Source organism: Dendrobates tinctorius, unplaced genomic scaffold (genome assembly GCF_039654945.1).
Source record: "Dendrobates tinctorius isolate UK_male_01 unplaced genomic scaffold, ASM3965494v1 ptg000231l, whole genome shotgun sequence".
Lineage (NCBI taxonomy): Eukaryota > Metazoa > Chordata > Amphibia > Anura > Dendrobatidae > Dendrobates > Dendrobates tinctorius.
This window is the reverse complement of record NW_027361898.1, coordinates 766095-785864: the sequence shown is the minus strand read 5'-3', so window position 1 is coordinate 785864 and position 19770 is coordinate 766095. Positions and strand designations below refer to the sequence as shown.

At 48.4% G+C, this 19770-nt stretch overlaps 1 protein-coding gene across 2 annotated transcripts in view; it reads right to left on the bottom strand.

Annotated features, from left to right (window-relative positions):
* Positions 1-19396: 19396 nt before the first annotated feature.
* The window catches only part of ASS1 (argininosuccinate synthase 1), a 72275-nt gene continuing 71901 nt past the window's right edge, over positions 19397-19770 (bottom strand). For both annotated transcript variants that reach the window (XM_073555925.1, XM_073555926.1), the window contains exon 16: positions 19397-19728. In XM_073555925.1, coding sequence (XP_073412026.1) covers positions 19677-19728 — 52 coding nt within the window. In that variant the 3' untranslated portion in view covers positions 19397-19676. The remainder of the gene's footprint in view (positions 19729-19770) is intronic.

Genomic DNA, 19770 nt, shown 5'->3' with positions numbered 1-19770 from the left:
GTCCAGCAAAGCGTTCATGGGGATGCCGTCAATCACCACAGGAAGGATCGGTCTCCCTCCCACATATTTGGCTTGCCAGTTTCTTGGGCCTTGTGGTCCTACTCCTGGGGGTTGGCCCTCTGCCCCAGGGGTTGCTCGTTTAAAGGACAAAATTTTGCAAGATGACCGGCCTTGTAGCAGCGACGACAGATGGGACATCCGTCCTGGTCATAGCGATCGTTGTTCCTTCCTCGAAGTGGCGGGGCTCTCCTCCTCCGGAGCCATGGGACATCCTCTGGACTGGAAGCAAGCTGGATCTTTTCCTTGGAGGACATCTGCAGGGACTGCACGGCTTTGATAAGTGCAGCCATCCAGGCTCTAAAGAAGGGGGAGAGATCACTAATGGTAGAGGGTCGAGAGGTTGATCTATCCTTCTGGATAGAGAGGCATGGCCTCAGGGCCTTCCGAGAGCAAAATGGGGGAAATACAGTGTGGTCCCTTCTGACAGCTGGGCCAGGTAGTGTGCATAAGAATGTGGTCCATCTTTGGTGGAGGGGCAGTGATGCGTGTCCTCCAAGGTCTAAGGTTGTGGAGCACCTGCTGAAGAGGAGCTTCAAGGCTATTGACAGCTATGCCTTGATACATCCCTATTCCACGCCTGAGTTTGATGTCCACTTTGTTCGGCCAGAGGGGCTTGAGCTCTTCTGATCGAATTATGAGTTTGCAAAAAATGAGCCCGGCTGGCGAGACTTTGCCATCCAGGCGATGTCTCGCCAAAATCAAGTCAAGAAAGTGACCGTGATGACTTGTAACGAGTCGCTTTTTTGTTTTGACATCATGACGTGGCTTGGCATATATGGAGAAGTGGTGGAGATGCCAAAGAAAAACCGTGATGAGTATGGTATCTGGTCAGGGGTCTGGACGTTTATGGTAAAACTTAAGCGTTCAAGTCGTACAGTTGCCCACATTCCATCATCTCCCTTCCTAGATAGAAATCGTATCAAGGTCTTCTACCAGGGGCAACCAAAGCTCTGTCATAAGTGCGGCGACCCCACACACTTCAGTGCAAACTGCACTGTGCAGAAATGTGCATTGTGTGGGGATATCGCCCATCTTGCTGCATCTTGTGTGGAGATTAGGTGCCACCTGTGCGGTGACTTAGGTCACACATTCAGCCGTTGTCCTCGCTCCTTCGCTAATGCAGTCGTGACCCCGGTGGGAGAAAGCCGTGAGGCTGATTCTGCTGGGGAAGGGACTAGCAGGGGTGAGGGAGCTGAGGGGCCAAGGAGGAAAAGCAATAAAAAGACGCCTGCCCAGCTGAGGCGTTTAGACAAGTGCAGACAGGAGAGGGAGCTGGGTGAACCCCGTGCTACTGAGGTGACCCCTGTCCTGGATGCCAGTCTTGCTGCTGAGACCCCGAGGGATGATGAGTTGGATGAGGAGGTCAGGAGGATCCACAGGGAGGAAATTGCCACTGCGTCCGAATCCTCCCATTATGAAAGTATGGATGAGGATAAAAGGCAGTGGCTAGAGGACAAGTGTAAGCTCGGCACCAAAAAGAAGAGAAAGATGGGAGATAAAACATCTTCTCCCGCTATGACCAAGGTACCTAAGGAAGGAAAAACTGACTCCCCTCTGGTTGGTCTTTCTAACCGGTTCCAAGCCCTTGAGAACATCTCTTCCTCTGAGGAGGAAGCTGAGGGTGAGGTTCCGGCTTCAGCAAAGCTTACAGGGGGTGCCGAGTCTCCTTCTTCTGGGAATGTAAGGTCCTTGGAGGGACTGGCCCAGAGTCTGGAGACGAGGAAGAGAAAAAGAAAAAACACGTGGGAATGGACACCTCTGTGTCGTTAAAGAGGGGGAAGGATTCCTCTGAGGCAGAGGATAAGGGGAGTGGGAAGAAGAAAGTCATCTAACTCAATCACCAATAATGGCGGTACCCACTCCGTTGACGCTGGCGTCCATTAATGTCGCCAGCATAAAATCAAATACAGCTAGATTTGCGGCCTTTGATTTTCTCAGCCCTGTTGAAGCTGACATTTTCTCTTTGCAAGAGAACAGACTGCCAAACATGGCAGACGTGTTTAAAGCCAAGATCGAGTGGAGACTTGGGCCCTCCTATTGGTCTCTTGCGGCCGAGCCGTATAGCGGTGTGGCGGTCCTTTTTACCGCACCGGTGTAATGCCGACGGGTTATTGAGTTAGAAATGGGGAGGTGCCTGATCTTAGATGTCCTCACGAAGGGACAAGAGCTCAGGCTTATTAACATCTATGGTACCCAATCTAAATGGGACCAGAAGTGTCTCTTTATGGGGATCAAGCCCTACCTTTTTACAAGTTGGCAGGTTGTCTTTGGAGGGGACTTCAATACTGTCACGTCTCCGTCAGATTTGGGGCCTGCTGTTCCGGTCGCAGCCACTAGGAGGCGCCGGGCCGCCACTTCGCCGTCAGACTCGGGGACGGCTGTTCCTGCCTCGGCCACTGGGAGGCGCCGTGGTTCTATTACGTCGCCGTCAGACTCAGGGCCTATGGTCCCAGCTTTAGCCACTAGGAGGCGCCGGTCTGTCACGTCACCGTTGGATTCAAGGCCTGCTGTTCCGGTCACGGCCACTAGGAGGCGCCAGACCGCCACTTCACTGTCAGACTCGGGGACGGCTGTTCCTGCCTCGGCCACTGGGAGGCGCCGTGGTCCGCCCGTGAGTTATGGTGGTGACAGAGAAGTGGCTCCTGCGCAGGCATCTGGTGGGCGCAGGCTCCGCCCCTCTGTCAGTCATCAGGGGGTTACTGCAACTCCATCTGGCCTGGTCTTGGGGGCGGCCCTAATGACATCACCAGTCCAGGAACCTGTGAGGGATGACCTGATCCCTCAAATACCTTGGGACTGGTCTTGCAAGCCGCCGGATATATTCTTGGTTCCCCTGTGTGTTACTTAGTGATTGATTTCTGTTTGACTCTGACCTCAGCCTGGATTTCTGACCCCTCTTTTGCCTGACGATTCTGTACTTCTGCTACTCTCCTGGTTTGTGACCTTGGCCTGGATATTCTGACTCTGCTACTTCCTAACGATTCTGTACCTCTGCTGCCCTCCTGGTTTTTGACTCTGACCTTGGCCTGAAATTGACTCTGCTATTGCCTGCCGTTTTTGTACTTCACTCTGACGACCATCCTGCTCTGGCCGCTGCTCCTATTCAGACAGTACCTCCTGGGCTCTGTTGTAAATCCAGATCCCTGTATAGGGGTAAAGGGTATCAGTGTTTCTCGGGGTGTTGCCTGGCTGCAGCCCAGAACCGCAGACGGACGTTACATTATATCCGGCCATAAAATTAACTGCTTCTTGTGTATATACCCAACATATACAAAAGCAGTCTCCCTGAACTTTTTTTTTTCTTCTTCTGACTGAGCTGATTTTTGGCCTGAACACCTGTTGCAGTGCACAGCCTGGAAGATCTCTCTCATTTTCTTGGACAACTATGCGGCAGTCTGGAGTCTTCAGGGAGAGAGCTGCACCTCAGAGATCCATGCTCCTGGCACGTCGACCTCTGGGCAACTACTCTGGCTATGGTTGCCCAGAGGTTCAGGTATTGCCCGCAGATGCGGCTAAAGTTTTATTACCCATTTCAGTTTCATGTGGTCAGAAATCGCTGTGTTTAAACGCGTATGTGGATAGTGGTTCTGAAGGAAATTTTATGGATTCCTTGACTGCTAGGAATTTGGGTGTAACTCTACTAAAACTTAATGCCCCTATTAAAACCACGGCTATTAATGGCACGTCCATTATTCAGGAGGGGGTTAAGTTTGTTACTGCCAAGGTTGCCATGTCTGTGGGAGCCTTACACACCGAGCTGGTGTCATTTTTTGTGATGGACAATTTAACCTCTGCAGTTATTCTGGGTATGCCATGGCTACGCCAGCACAATCCTGTCATCGACTGGCACTTGGGTGACGTTGTACGCTGGAGCCCACAGTGTCAGAAAAATTGCATATCCTTGGCAGTAAACCAAGTTAAGGTTAAAACCCCCCGCATACCGTTTGCTTTCAGAGATTTTGAGGATGTCTTTTCTATTGTAGAATCTGAAAAGCTACCCCCTCACAGAGAGTATGATTGCCCTATTGATCTGATTCCGGATGCCCGTCTCCCTAAGGGAAGAATATTTAATCTCTCTGGCCCAGAGCGTCAGGCCATGAATGACTATATTGCAGATAGCCTAAGAAAAGGGTTTATCAGACCGTCCATTTCTCCAGTTGGGGCTGGGTTCTTCTTTGTGGAGAAGAAAGATGGTGGTCTCAGACCCTGCATTGATTATCGGGAGTTGAATGCAATCACTATAAAAAACCAGTATCCGCTTCCACTCATCCCTGATCTTTTTAATCAGCTAACAGGAGCCCGTTGGTTTACTAAACTTGACCTCCGGGGGGCATACAATCTAGTCCGCATAAGAGACGGGGATGAGTGGAAAACGGCCTTCAATACACCCCTTGGCCATTTTGAGTACCTGGTTATGCCGTTCGGACTCAGCAACGCACCTGCCGTATTTCAGCACTTTGTTAACGATATTTTTAGAGACATTTGTGGGGTGTATGTCGTGGTGTATTTAGATGACATTCTGATTTACTCTGCTGACCCTGTGACACACTCTCAACACGTCTGTTCTGTGCTACAAAGACTACGTGAACACTCCTTGTTTGCTAAACTGGAGAAATGTGTCTTTTTTGCTGAGGAGGTACAATTTTTAGGATACATGGTTTCAGGTAAAGGCTTCCGCATGGATCCTGCCAAGGTCCAGCCTATTAAGGCTTGGGTGCAACCAAAATCGCTGAAAGCGCTGCAGCGATTTTTGGGGTTCGCTAATTATTACCGCAAGTTTATTAGAGGTTTCTCAGAGATTGCCAAGCCACTCACGGATCTGACCCGGAAAGGGGCGGACGTGGCCAACTGGAATCCTGAGGCAATTCAGGCGTTTTCTACGTTAAAAGAGAGTTTTGTGGCCAACCCAGTTTTGGTTCAGCCGGATCTGGACCGTCCATTTATTGTGGAGGTGGATGCCTCTGAAATCGGAGTGGGAGCAGTGCTATCACAAGGCACTACATCCCTCACTCAGCTTCGTCCATGTGCGTTTTTTTCCCGCAAATTCTCTCCCACGGAGAAAAACTATGATATTGGGAATCGGGAACTATTGGCAATTAAATGGGCCTTCGAGGAATGGCGTCACTTCCTCGAGGGCGCCAAACACAAGATCACGGTAATTACCGATCATAAGAATCTGACATACCTAGAATCAGCAAAAAGGTTAAATCCTAGACAAGCAAGGTGGGCATTGTTTTTCTCTAGGTTTAATTTTATAATCACCTTCCGCCCTGGTACAAAAAATGTGAGGGCCGATGCCCTCTCTCGCAGTTTCTGCCCCTCACAAGCCGAGGACTGTGAACCAGTTCCGATATTGGCCACTGGGATCATTGTCTCCGCAGTGTCATTGGACCTTCTGGAGGAGATCCGTAAATCCCCAGAACAAGCCCCTGACACTACGCCACCCAACAAATTGTTCGTTCCACCTGCGTTTCGCCTACAAGTGCTTAGAGAATCACATGACTCTGTCTTGGCAGGCCATCCTGGTCTCAATAATACCGCCAGATTGATAACTAGGAATTTTTGGTGGCCGACGGTGGTTAAGGACTGCAAAGAATATGTCTTAGCATGTGAGGTCTGTGCCCGCGCCAAGTCCTCCCATACTCGCCCTGCCGGCTGGCTCCAGTCCTTGCCCACCCCCGAGAGTCCATGGACCCACATCTCCATGGACTTCATTACGGACCTACCGTCCTCAGATGGAAAGACGTGTATCTGGGTGGTGGTGGACAGGTTCAGTAAACAATGTCATTTTGTCCCCCTGTCGGGGTTACCTAACTCGGAAACGTTGAGTAAACTGTTTATTGTACATGTGGTACGTTTACACGGTGCCCCGGTCAATATTGTGTCTGACAGGGGTACCCAATTCGTGTCAAAGTTCTGGAGGGCGTTCTGTAAACGCATTGGTATTGAGCTATCTTTTTCCTCGGCTTACCACCCTGAAACCAATGGGCAAACCGAACGTGTCAACCAGGCTCTGGAGCAATACCTTCGTTGCTACATCTCAGAACACCAGTCCGATTGGGCAGAACATCTGCCACTAGCCGAGTTTGCCCTAAACAATCAGTATCAGGACTCCATTAAGTCTACCCCCTTTTTCTGCAACCACGGGCTGCATCCGCGCTTTGGCTCATTCTCGGCCAGAATGTCGGAGCTTCCTGGGGTAGAGAAAAATATACATCGTTTAAAAACCATTTGGTCTGAGGTAAACTCTAACTTGAAAGGGGCCCGGGTTAGACAGACCTCGGCAGCGAACAAACGGCGATCCAAAGGACCGCACCTGGGAGTTGGAGACAAGGTTTGGCTCTCCACCAAAAACATCAAGCTTAAAGTACCGTCTGCCAAACTGGGTCCCAGATTTATTGGTCCATACGAGATTATAGAGGTGATTAACCCGGTGGCCTTCCGTTTAAAACTCCCTCAGTCTTTCAAATTTCCCAATGTCTTCCACAAGTCTCTCCTCAAGTTGTATCGCTCCCCAATTCACCCTGTCCCGTCCCCTCCTCCTCCCATTTCGGTCGGAGGGTCCTTGGAGTATGAAGTCCAGGGTGTCCTTGACTCCCGCCTTGTAAGAGGGTCCGTACAGTATCTGGTACACTGGAGGGGCTACGGCCCGGAGGAGAGGTCCTGGGTCCCTGCGCGGGACATCCATGCAAAAGCACTAATTAGAAGGTTTCACCTCCTTCACCCTGACAAACCAGGTTTTGAGGGTCCGGAGGCCCCTCTTGGAAGGGGGGGTACTGTCACGTCTCCGTCAGATTTGGGGCCTGCTGTTCCGGTCGCAGCCACTAGGAGGCGCCGGGCCGCCACTTCGCCGTCAGACTCGGGGACGGCTGTTCCTGCCTCGGCCACTGGGAGGCGCCGTGGTTCTATTACGTCGCCGTCAGACTCAGGGCCTATGGTCCCAGCTTTAGCCACTAGGAGGCGCCGGTCTGTCACGTCACCGTTGGATTCAAGGCCTGCTGTTCCGGTCACGGCCACTAGGAGGCGCCAGACCGCCACTTCACTGTCAGACTCGGGGACGGCTGTTCCTGCCTCGGCCACTGGGAGGCGCCGTGGTCCGCCCGTGAGTTATGGTGGTGACAGAGAAGTGGCTCCTGCGCAGGCATCTGGTGGGCGCAGGCTCCGCCCCTCTGTCAGTCATCAGGGGGTTACTGCAACTCCATCTGGCCTGGTCTTGGGGGCGGCCCTAATGACATCACCAGTCCAGGAACCTGTGAGGGATGACCTGATCCCTCAAATACCTTGGGACTGGTCTTGCAAGCCGCCGGATATATTCTTGGTTCCCCTGTGTGTTACTTAGTGATTGATTTCTGTTTGACTCTGACCTCAGCCTGGATTTCTGACCCCTCTTTTGCCTGACGATTCTGTACTTCTGCTACTCTCCTGGTTTGTGACCTTGGCCTGGATATTCTGACTCTGCTACTTCCTAACGATTCTGTACCTCTGCCGCCCTCCTGGTTTTTGACTCTGACCTTGGCCTGAAATTGACTCTGCTATTGCCTGCCGTTTTTGTACTTCACTCTGACGACCATCCTGCTCTGGCCGCTGCTCCTATTCAGACAGTACCTCCTGGGCTCTGTTGTAAATCCAGATCCCTGTATAGGGGTAAAGGGTATCAGTGTTTCTCGGGGTGTTGCCTGGCTGCAGCCCAGAACCGCAGACGGACGTTACAAATACTATCACAAGGCCCCGAGATAGAGGAGGTTCCAGAGACAAACTGACTTATGATAGCGTCGCCCTTAATTGTATAGCTAGTGAGGCTCGCCTGGTGGATGTCCACATTCGGCACACCCCAGGCCACGAGGGGTTCACCTATCATAGAGGTAACTGTAAGTCCAGAATAGATAGGTTTTATTTAAAGGAAGAAGCTGTCTCTTCAGCAGTGTCTGTTGTTGAGGTGGAGTTCTCCGACCACGGTTTAATTTTGTTTTCTCTGAATGCTACAGAGACCCTCCGGATGGGAAGAGGCTTTTGGAGGCTCAGTTCGTCTCTCTTGGAAGAAGCGGACATAAGACAGTCCTTTGAGGATTTTCTTCAGAGCCAGGTACCCTTACTGGATCTTTGTAGTAGTAAGTCAAAGTGGTGGGAGATGTTCAAGAAAAGGGTGGCGAGATTCTTCCGTCAGCTCTCGAGCCTCAGGCGTCTGAACAGGTACCGCCTGTATCACGGTCTGAGGAGGAAACTCAAGCATCTTGTCTCAAATGGAGGTAGCAGCGAGATGTCCAGAGTGAAATCTTTGCTCATGAGGTGTCAGTACAATAGACAGACATCTTTGGTTTTTGAGAGGGATTATGGGAAGTACCGCTCGCCCAACCCTTACAGAAACTGCAAGATGCCAGTGAATAGTAAATTTGTTACAGGACTGGTCGACACTGCGGGGTCCCTGAGGCGATCCAGATCAGGGATCCTGGAGGTTGTCAGATCCTTCTACTCGCACCTCTTGGGGGGAAGAGGGATCTTGATTAGGATAAGATGTCGGCTTTCCTGGCTGAAGCTGTTCCTGAACCAGGGGTAGACCCCTCTCTTGACGTTTTGACAGAGATGATCAGGGAAGAGGAAGTTAAGTTGGCGATTGAAGGGCTTGCCCAAAAAAAAACACTCTGTCCAGATGGCTTAACATCTGGGTTTTATAAGACCTTTAAGGACACTTTGGTTCCCCTCTTGACTGAGGTATTCAATGAGTGTCTTTCCTCGGGCACTCTGCCAAAGTCAATGAGGAGGTCTGCCCTGATCATCTTGTCAAAGGGTAAGGACCCATCGTGCATTGAGAATTGGCATTCCCATAGCGCTTCTCAATTTAGACAGGAAGGTTCTGGCAAAGGTGCTGTTTAATCGGCTGGTGAAATTTGCACCCCGACTCCTTTCGGAGGCCCAGCATTGCTCTGTTCCAGGTTGCAGCACATTTAGTGCTGTGCTCGGTGTCCGGGAGGTGGTGGAGCAGGGTAGGGCTGGTCACTGGAAGGGGTACATGCTGTCACTGGACCAGGCAAAAGCGTTTGATCGGGTTAATCACGAGTACCTCTGGTTTGTCCTTCTAAGATATGGCCTGCCGGGGGGGTTTGTTGATTGGCTTAAAACCTTGTACAGTGGGGCAGAGAGATTCCCGCTTGTGAACGTTGGATTGACAGCTCTTTTGAGGTTGGATCTGGTGTTCACCAGGGTTGTCCCTTGGGCCCGCAGCTGTATGTGTTTGCGATTGATCCACTTCTTAGGAGGGTGGAGCGTGGACCGTTGGCCGGGATCGGGATGGACCAGGCAGCACCGGAAGCCACTCTGAGGGTGATGGCGTATGCCAATGATGTTACTGTTTTTGTTTCTTCTCACGAGGAGGCAGCGTGGCTGATGTCAGAGGTAGATCGCTACTCGGAGGCATCCGAATCCAAGATCAACCGGGATAAGTGTGAGAGTCTCTGGCTGGGAGGAGGAGATCCTGGTTTTGATCTCCCGGACACCCTTCCAGGACCCAAAGTCTCTGCAAAAGTCCTTGGCATCGAATTTGGCCAGGGGGATTACCCCAAACAAAATTGGGACAGCAGGCTAGAGATCGCCACTCAGAAGGTGAACCAATGGAAGGGTAGGTCTTTGACCCACAGGGAAAGGGTAAACCTGCTCCCTTTATTGATTTATCTGGGCAGTGTGTGCATCTTGCCGGAGTCTCTCTGGACTCAGGTCTGCAGTTTGTTCTTCCAACTGTTATGGGGGAATAGACTGAACCTGGTCAAGAGGGAGGTTACTTACCGTACGAGGAGACTAGGAGGGTTGGGTAAGGTCAACCCTGTGGTATTCCTTGTGGATACCTTCATTAAGATCAATATTGCAAACCTCTGAAAAGAGAGGGCTCCTCCATGGGTATTCTCCTGTAGGGAATGGTTTCAGCCTTTCTTCCAGGAATGGGAGACAGGAGGGCAAGTGAAGGATCTTCGCACACCGCATGGACATCTTCCGGCTTACGCTACCTTGGTTCTGAAGGTAATTTGCGCTGCTTCCATGGGAAACTGTGTGTGAGGGACAATCTGAAGTGTAGGAGCTCTGAGGACAGTTCCTGTCCTCGGGAGCATTGTGGTACCGTGCTGGAAAGCATGGACCATTTCCTGCTTCATTGTCCCTTCAACACAGAGGTGTACAACAAGGTGGGCGCCTCCATTGGCTGGTCTCGGCTGGCCAGTCTCTCCTATGCGGAATGGGCTTATGGAGCATTTAGAGACGTTGGTGGCCGGGACCGTTGCACCTTATTTCTAGTTAGTGCAGTGGTTAGGTATCACACGTGGAGCGCACGGTGCTTAGTATCAATTCAACGGAAAATCCTCCCAGTGGACGATGTGTTTAGGACCATACTCGGTGACCTGGTGAAGGTGCGCTCTTTGGAGTATGAGAGACTGGGCACACGTAGGGCCGCTCTCCTCTGGAGGGGCTTTTCTTTTAGTGTGCCCTAGTCTGGTCATCTCCTTTCATGGTGGAGGGCTGCTGCTGACACTGTAGATTTTCGTTTTGTGATCGGTATACAGTGATGTATGGCTGCAGGCGCCAAACTTGGGCTTTGTGACTTGTGGGTGTTGTAGTGTTTGTTTCTGTATATATTGTATAAAGGGATATAGATTTGGGTCTAGGTATTAGGTTGGGTGGTGGGAAAAGGGGGGAGGTGGGTTTATCTTGTGGGACTATGGGACACTGGGGTGTTTGGGGAAACACTGGCACTGCCTGATCTGGCCTATGGATGTTGAACATGGACTGAGGCATGAGACGCAGGACCAGCTCTCAGGTCAGTGCGGGGGTTGGGAATGGTGGGCTTGAGTGTGGGGTGTTTAGGTTAGTCTTGCATATATTTGTATAGTTTGGTTATTTTATATATATATTTATTTAAAAAAAAAAATGTGTGTCTATATTATGTCGGCCTTTGTTTATTTTATTGTTTGTTATTAGTGTGTTTGGTGACCGGACCGGAAGGTGTAAGTTATTATTAGTTATTATTCTGTATATATTATGTATAATATGTGTGACAGGAGAGAATGAGCGGCTGGACCAGTGTTCAGTATACGGATTATTTTTCTGGCTGATATTCTTGTTATGTTTCTGTTATTATTGTTATGTTTTTCATTTCTATAATAAAAGATCTACAGGATGTAACTCAGGATCAGTACAGGATAAGTAATGCAATGTATGCACACAGTGACTGCACCAGCAGAATAGTCAGTGCAGCTCTGGAGTATAATACAGGATGTAACTGAGGATCAGTACAGGATAAGTAATATAATGTATGTACACAGTGACTCCACCAGCAGAATAGTGAGTGCAGCTCTGGGGTATAATATAGGATGTAACTCAGGAGCAGTACAGGATAAGTAATGTAATGTATGTACAGTGACTGCACCAGCAGAATAGTGAGTGCAGCTCTGGGGTATAATACAGAATGTAACTCAGCATCAGTAATGTATGTACACAGTGACTGCACCAGCAGAATAGTGAGTGCAGCTCTGGAGTATAATACAGGATGTAACTCAGGATCAGTACAGGATCAGTAATGTAATGTATGTACACAGTGACTGCACCAGCAGAATAGTGAGTGCAGCTCTGGGGTATAATACAGGATGTAACTCAGGATCAGTAATGTAATGTATGCACACAGTGACTGCACCAGCAGAATAGTGAGTGCAGCTCTGGAGTATAATACAGGATGTAACTCAGGATCAGTAATGTAATGTATGCACACAGTGACTGCACCAGCAGAATAGTGAGGGTCGCACTGGAGCATGGTACAAATTGGAAGTCACATAATGGCCAGAGTACCTGCTGCAGGTTAAGGTTTCCTGGAACACTAATTAGCGGCAGTGATGAGGGTGTTGTACGGTCTGGGGTCAGCAGGTGTGACCTTTGCCCCCCTCCATCATTACGTACTGCATTGTTATACAAAAGGTACAAAACTCTACCTGTCTAATACTTCTCAGTAGCGGGTCCCCTTCCCCCTACTGTCCACTTGCCCCCAGGTCAGAAGGGCAGGTAAGAGGGGCTGGGAACTGTCACAGTGTTTTCTAAGCCCCTCACACTCAGGATCCAGATGGGCATCTTAGCCCCTGCTCCATCTATGAAGTCCTTGTCATCTTTGTACACTGTATGTATGAATGCTGTCCCCTGGGGCAGCCGCCCTCTGATATGTGGACTGGTGTGTGTGTATTTACCCTGCCAAACCTCTCATCTCACTTTAAAAGGACCAAGTCCCCCCTCTCCCCCCCCACACGGCGGCCTGTCCCCAAGGCAAGCACATAATGTGTCCTTTCAGGGACTGGTTACAGGGCCTGAGAAGAAGAAGAAGGAGACTGCGCACCACAGCCCACACAAAGACACCTTGTTATTCATTTACAGAGCAACATGTGACCACAGACCGCCTGTACACAGGAGGGTGCTGAAACTTCTGCACAGGACCCTGCACTTGGGGAAGAACTTGTCCAGGGGTCCCTAAAGCTCATGCATGATGGGTTTAGATATAGCAGCTCAACAGACGGCATCACACAGGATAGGATTAGATACACAGCTGAGCAGCGCAGTGGCTCAGTGGTTAGCACTGCAGCATTGCAGCGCTGGGGTCCTGAATTCAAATCCCACCAAGGACAACATCTGCAAGGAGTCTGTATGTTCTCCCTGTGTTTGCTTGGGTTTCCTCCCACCCTCCAAAGACATACTGATAGGGAATCTAGATTGTGAGCTCCAGTGGGGACAGAGGTGATAATGTCTGTAAAGTTTTGTGGAAATAATGGCGCCATATAAGTGAGTAAAATAAAATACACGGCTCAGCAGCCAGTATCATGTAGGATTAGATACACAGCTCAGCAGCCAATATCACACATGATGGGATTAGGTACACGGCTCAGCAGACAGTATCACACAGGATAGGATTAAATACATGGCTCAGCAGACAGTATCACACAGGATAGGATTAGATACACAGCTCAGCAGTCAGTATCACACAGGATAGGATTAGATACATGGCTCAGCAGACAGTATCACACAGGATAGGATTAGATACACAGCTCAGCAGTCAGTATCACACAGGATAGGATTAAATACACAGCTCAGCAGTCAGTATCACACAGGATAGGATTAGATACACGGCTCAGCATACAGTATCACACAGGATAGGATTAGATACACAGCTCAGCAGACAGTATCACACAGGATAGGATTAGATACATGGCTCAGCAGTCAGTATCACACAGGATAGGATTAAATACACAGCTCAGCAGTCAGTATCACACAGGATAGGATTAGATACACGGCTCAGCATACAGTATCACACAGGATAGGATTAAATACATGGCTCAGCAGACAGTATCACACAGGATAGGATTAGATACACGGCTCAGCATACAGTATCACACAGGATAGGATTAAATACATGGCTCAGCAGACAGTATCACACAGGATAGGATTAGATACACAGCTCAGCAGTCAGTATCACACAGGATAGGATTAGATACATGGCTCAGCAGACAGTATCACACAGGATAGGATTAGATACACAGCTCAGCAGTCAGTATCACACAGGATAGGATTAGATACATGGCTCAGCAGCCAGTATCACACAGGATAGGATTAAATACACAGCTCAGCAGTCAGTATCACACAGGATAGGATTAGATACACGGCTCAGCATACAGTATCACACAGGATAGGATTAAATACATGGCTCAGCAGACAGTATCACACAGGATAGGATTAGATACACAGCTCAGCAGTCAGTATCACACAGGATAGGATTAGATACATGGCTCAGCAGACAGTATCACACAGGATAGGATTAGATACACAGCTCAGCAGTCAGTATCACACAGGATAGGATTAGATACATGGCTCAGCAGTCAGTATCACACAGGATAGGATTAAATACACAGCTCAGCAGTCAGTATCACACAGGATAGGATTAGATACACGGCTCAGCATACAGTATCACACAGGATAGGATTAAATACATGGCTCAGCAGACAGTATCACACAGGATAGGATTAGATACACAGCTCAGCAGTCAGTATCACACAGGATAGGATTAGATACATGGCTCAGCAGACAGTATCACACAGGATAGGATTAGATACACAGCTCAGCAGTCAGTATCACACAGGATAGGATTAGATACATGGCTCAGCAGTCAGTATCACACAGGATAGGATTAAATACACAGCTCAGCAGTCAGTATCACACAGGATAGGATTAGATACACGGCTCAGCATACAGTATCACACAGGATAGGATTAAATACATGGCTTAGCAGACAGTATCACACAGGATAGGATTAGATACACGGCTCAGCATACAGTATCACACAGGATAGGATTAAATACATGGCTCAGCAGACAGTATCACACAGGATAGGATTAGATACACAGCTTGGTAGTGCACTTTTCCAGTAGATATTCTGACAATGAGCTTATGTACTATTATGCGACCGTGGGAAATATTTTTTAAGATTTTTGGCCTTTTCTCCGTCGCCGGAGTCATATATGTATATATTGTATAGATTTCTCTGTAGCCAGTAAAGGATTAAGCTATAGAGCAGCCATTAAGAAGGTGTTATCTGGTCGGCTGCCTCCGCTGTCATTGCGCCTCGGTTGGTTGCCGCCGGGCGGCTGCTGATGTCCTATTCTCCCCCCTGGCGGCTCCGGTGAGGACAGTGGCACCTTGTGAAGATCCAGGACACCTGCGGTGACAGAGCAGCTGAGGGAGATTAGCCTTTTCCAGTAGAGAGGATCCATTAGAGCCGGGCAATAGACTATCACTTCCGCTAGGAGAGGCCCAGAGATGAGATATTGATCGAGGTCATCTTACAAGGCCTGACACGCTTACAGATCAGCCTGGGAATCCGCCGCGCCGAGAGGCGAGATGTGCGCCAGCGGGGGGGCCGTGACCTGCTCTGCATCGGGCCGATAATAGGACAAGTCGTGGGTGATAACCAAGAAAATGACAATTCAGGAGCCGCGTACTGTCCCCGTGCGCGGCACCTCCCGCTCACATGTGGCTGTCTGTCACTCCATGGAATCCGCGCAACTGCACGTTTCCTCAGCCTTAAGACTGTAGTGATGAGCGAGTATACTCGTTGCTTGGGTGTCCTCCGAGTATTTTGGCGTGCTCGGAGATTTAGTTTTCGTCGTCTCAGCTGCATGATTTGCGACAGCTAGACAGCCTGAATACATGTGTGGAATGCCTGTTTGTTAGGGAATTGCTACATGTATTCAGCCTGTCTACAAGTCGCAAATCATGCAGCTGAGACGACGAAAACTAAATCTCCGAGCACGCCAAAATACTCGGAGGGCACCCGAGCAACAAGTATACTCGCCCATCACTACTAAAGAGCAAAGCTGTAACTCCGTCTGCCGTGCTCGTTGATCGGCACCTGTAATAATAATCTCAACATCGGTAGTCTTTAGCTGTCGGATGGGAGCCCTGCAAACCGCATCCTACCTGGTGCGCTCTCCGGTGACTCTTGATTCATAGGCCTGGCATGGCTTCCTGAGCCTGTCTGGCCGCAACGGGGCCGACTACTGAAAACTAGAGTCGGGGATCCTGGCCAGTTCCATGCGGATCTGGAGGCTCCCAGCTACTGACCGGACTGCTAGATCAGGGTCCTGCAAGTCGATTCACTCATCTCTCACCTAAACCCGCCCTGATGGAATATGTCTCACTGCTGAGGAGTCGTTACAGTTGTATCCAGCCTACACATCCTGATGCATGTAATGTGCACCGATACATTGTAACAAGCCGACCAGCTGACAGAGAATGGTCTATACTGGATCCAGGTATAACAAACCCTCAGCTGTGAGCAGCGCTAGTTTTCAACCTCCACTTGCTGTCAGTGAACAGAAGCACTCATCCCTAGTGATCAGGAAAATAGTGAGGAAGTGAAATATAAGGGCCCTGATTCGTCATTGCTGCTTGCTCACTTTTCTGGAGTAATTTGCTGCTTTTTAGTATTTGCGTCTTATTCTCTATAAGTTTTGCGCCACTTTTTAAGTTGCTTTTCTTTTAAGCCTTTTTTTATTTTTTCTCGACAAGTTTTCTTTATCAGACGAATTCATGTTACAGACGAATTCATGAAACGGGTGCGCCATTTTGAAGAATGTGGTGCAAAAACCGTCAGCGAATATCACAAGACAAAAAAAATAGAAAAAGTGACTTCAATAAATGGTAAATGATGAATCGGGACGGGGCGGTTTAGAGAAGTGCAGAATCTTTTATTGCACAACAATTATAGCGGTTGTCGATTGTGTAGAGCAGAGTCTTAAAGGGAACCTGCAGCTAGAATATGATGTTCCTGATGACATGTCACTGGTGCTCTGCAGGAGCTGTCAGCAGGCAGCGGGGGGCGCAATACAGTGTGAAAAGGTCAGTGCATTCATCGTCATATCACTATTTTGCTCCGCATGTGTGCACTCATTATTACCTGGAATCATCTAGTCCTGAGCGACAATCATCGCTTTGTGAAAAAGGTACTGTGGCCCTTTAAGAACCAGGATAATTTGGGGTTCTGTCAGATTCACCCCAGTTCAGTTTGATTGCTTTTCTCATTTTTGCCCACTTAACGGTACGCTGATGTAGAACATGGGGAAAATAACTATACGGCTGTGTACCCACGATGCGATTTTTAAGCGTTTTTGCTGCGATTTTTGGCGCGAAAACGTTTAAAAAACTCGTACAGAACGCCCCCCATGCATTTCTATGGCATTCCGCACATACTGTGCTAATGCTGCGTTTTTTTCCGCAGCGGAATCGCATTGTGGAAAAAAAACGCAGAATGCTCATTCTTCTGTGCGGAATCGCAAAGAATTGCCGCGATTCCGCACCCATAGGAATGCATGAGAATCGCTTACTTCCCGCATGTGGCTATGCCCACCATGCGCAAAGTTAGGTTTGTTGCCTCTCATCTTCCTCTTGACGATACCCCGTAGATTCTCTATGGGGTTAAGGTCAGGCGAGTTTGCTGGTCAATCAAGCACAGTGATACTGTTGTTTGTAAACCAGGTATTGGTACTTTTGGCAGTGTGGACAGATGCCAAGTCCTGTAGGAGAATGATATTTCCATCTCCAAAAAGCTTGGCGGCAGAGGGAAGCATGAAGTGCTCTAAAATTTCCAGGTAGACGGGTGCGCTGACTTTGGTCTTGATAAAACACAATGGACCTACACCAGCAGATGACATGGCTCCCCAAACCATCACTGATTGTGGAAACTTCACACGCAAAATAGATCACTCTGTGTGTAATTACACTCTATAGTAAATGAGTTTCACTTTTTGTATTGAAGAACTGAAATAAATTAATTTTTTGTTAATATTCTAATTTTGTGAGATGCACCTGTTTATCATGTCAAGTGCCAACTGCTACTGGTGCCCTTCCTAGAGTTTTTTTGTTTTTTTTGCCTTTGTATGAAAGGAAATGATCAATGTTATTTCCATAGATTCTATTAAAAGGGGAAAAAGCCGCCTCACCCTGATGTTTTCTATAACTAATATATAACATGTATTTGGTTACACATATTACATTTGGACTTAACCCTGTGATTTGCACTCGCTATTCTGCTGGTGCAGTCACTGTGTACATACATTACATTACTGATCCTGTACTGATCCTGAGTTACATCCTGTATTATACCCCAGAGCTGCACTCACTATTCTGCTGGTGCAGTCACTGTGTACATACATTACATTACTGATCCTGTACTGATCCTGAGTTACATCCTGTATTATACCCCAGAGCTGCACTCACTATTCTGCTGGTGCAGTCACTGTGTACATACATTACTGATCCTGTACTGATCCTGAGTTACATCCTGTATTATATCCCAGAGCTGCACTCACTATTCTGCTGGTGCAGTCACTGTGTACATACATTACATTACTGATCCTGAGTTACATCCTGTATTATACTCCATAGCTGCACTCACTATTCTGCTGGTGCAGTCACTGTGTACATACATTACTGATCCTGTACTGATCCTGAGTTACCTCCTGTATTATACCCCAGAGCTGCACTCACTATTCTGCTGATGCAATCACTGTGTACATACATTACAGATCCTGTACTGATCCCGAGTTACATCCTGTATTATACCCCAGAGCTGCACTCACTATTCTGCTGGTGCAGTCACTGTGTACATACATTACTGATCCTGAGTTACATCCTGTATTATACTCCAGAGCTGCACTCACTATTCTGCTGGTGCAGTCACTGTGTACATACATTACATTACTGATCCTGTACTGATCCTGAGATACATCCTGTATTATACTCCAGAGCTGCACTCGCTATTCTGCTGGTGCAGTCAATGTACATACATTACATTACTTATCCAGTACTGATCCTGAGTTACATCCTGTATTATACTACAGAGCTGCACTCACTATTCTGCTGGTGCAGTCACTGTGTACATACATTACATTACTGTTCCTGTACTGATCCTGAGTTACATTCTGTATTATACTCCAGAGCTGCACTCACTATTCTGCTGGTGCAGTCACTGTGTACATATATTACATTACTTATCCTGTACTGATCATGAGGTACATCCTGTATTATACTCCGGAGCTGCACTCACTAATCTGCTGGTGCAGTCACTGTGTACATATATTACATTACTTATCCTGTACTGATCATGAGGTACATCCTGTATTATACTCCGGAGCTGCACTCACTAATCTGCTGGTGCAGTCACTGTGTACATACATTACATTACTGATCCTGAGTTAAATCCTGTATTAGGCTGTGTGCACACGCTGCGGATTAGGTGCGGATTTTGTAAAATCCGCAGGTCAAAATACCTGCGGTTTTACCTGCGGATTGCTCTGCGGTTTTTCATCTCCTCAATGGAGGAGATGGCAAACCGCAGGAGAATCCGCAGAAAGAATTGACATGTCAATTCTTTCTGCGGATCGAAAACCGCAGATAATCCGCGCGGAAAATTCCGCACCGTCTGCATTGTGGTTTTTGATTCCCATAGGGAATCATGGTACTGTACACCGCAGCAAAATCCGCAGCGTGTGCACACAGCCTTATACTCCAGAGCTGCACTCACTATTCTGCTGGTGCAGTCGCTGTGTACATACATTACATTACTGATCCTGTACTGATCATGAGGTACATCCTGTATTATACTCCGGAGCTGCACTCACTATTCTGCTACTTTATCTATGTGTCATGTACCTCTGCTTGAAATCCACGTGTTCCTTTACTCTATTAATACACCGCAGCTTTGTGCTGTACTCTTCTGCACAGCCCATTACCCGTCAGTAACAGACCGCCGCCGCAATCGCTCACAATCTCACTGAATACACAGCTTTTATTTATTTTTAATTAAGTCTACAGAAATGATTTCCTTTAATATCAGCGTTGTTAACCCCTTCCGTCCCGCACAACCTCCTGGTAATTGCTGCTTGTAGACTCATCTAACCTGCGATTTACTGCGCTAAACATCTTCATTGATCACGGCAACAAATCAATGTAAGGAAGGAGAGACGGGATGAGGATAAGACGCAGGCAGCCGCCGCTCTCCTCTTCTATCGCCGAGGCTTTGTTCGTTTTCTTTTTTTTTTTTCCTTTTCTTATTTCGCAGGAGCTGTGACCTTCTTCCCTAATCGGTGATATTCTTTTAATCTGTAGAAACCGAAGAGAAGAAAACAAAGGTGGGGGAGGGAA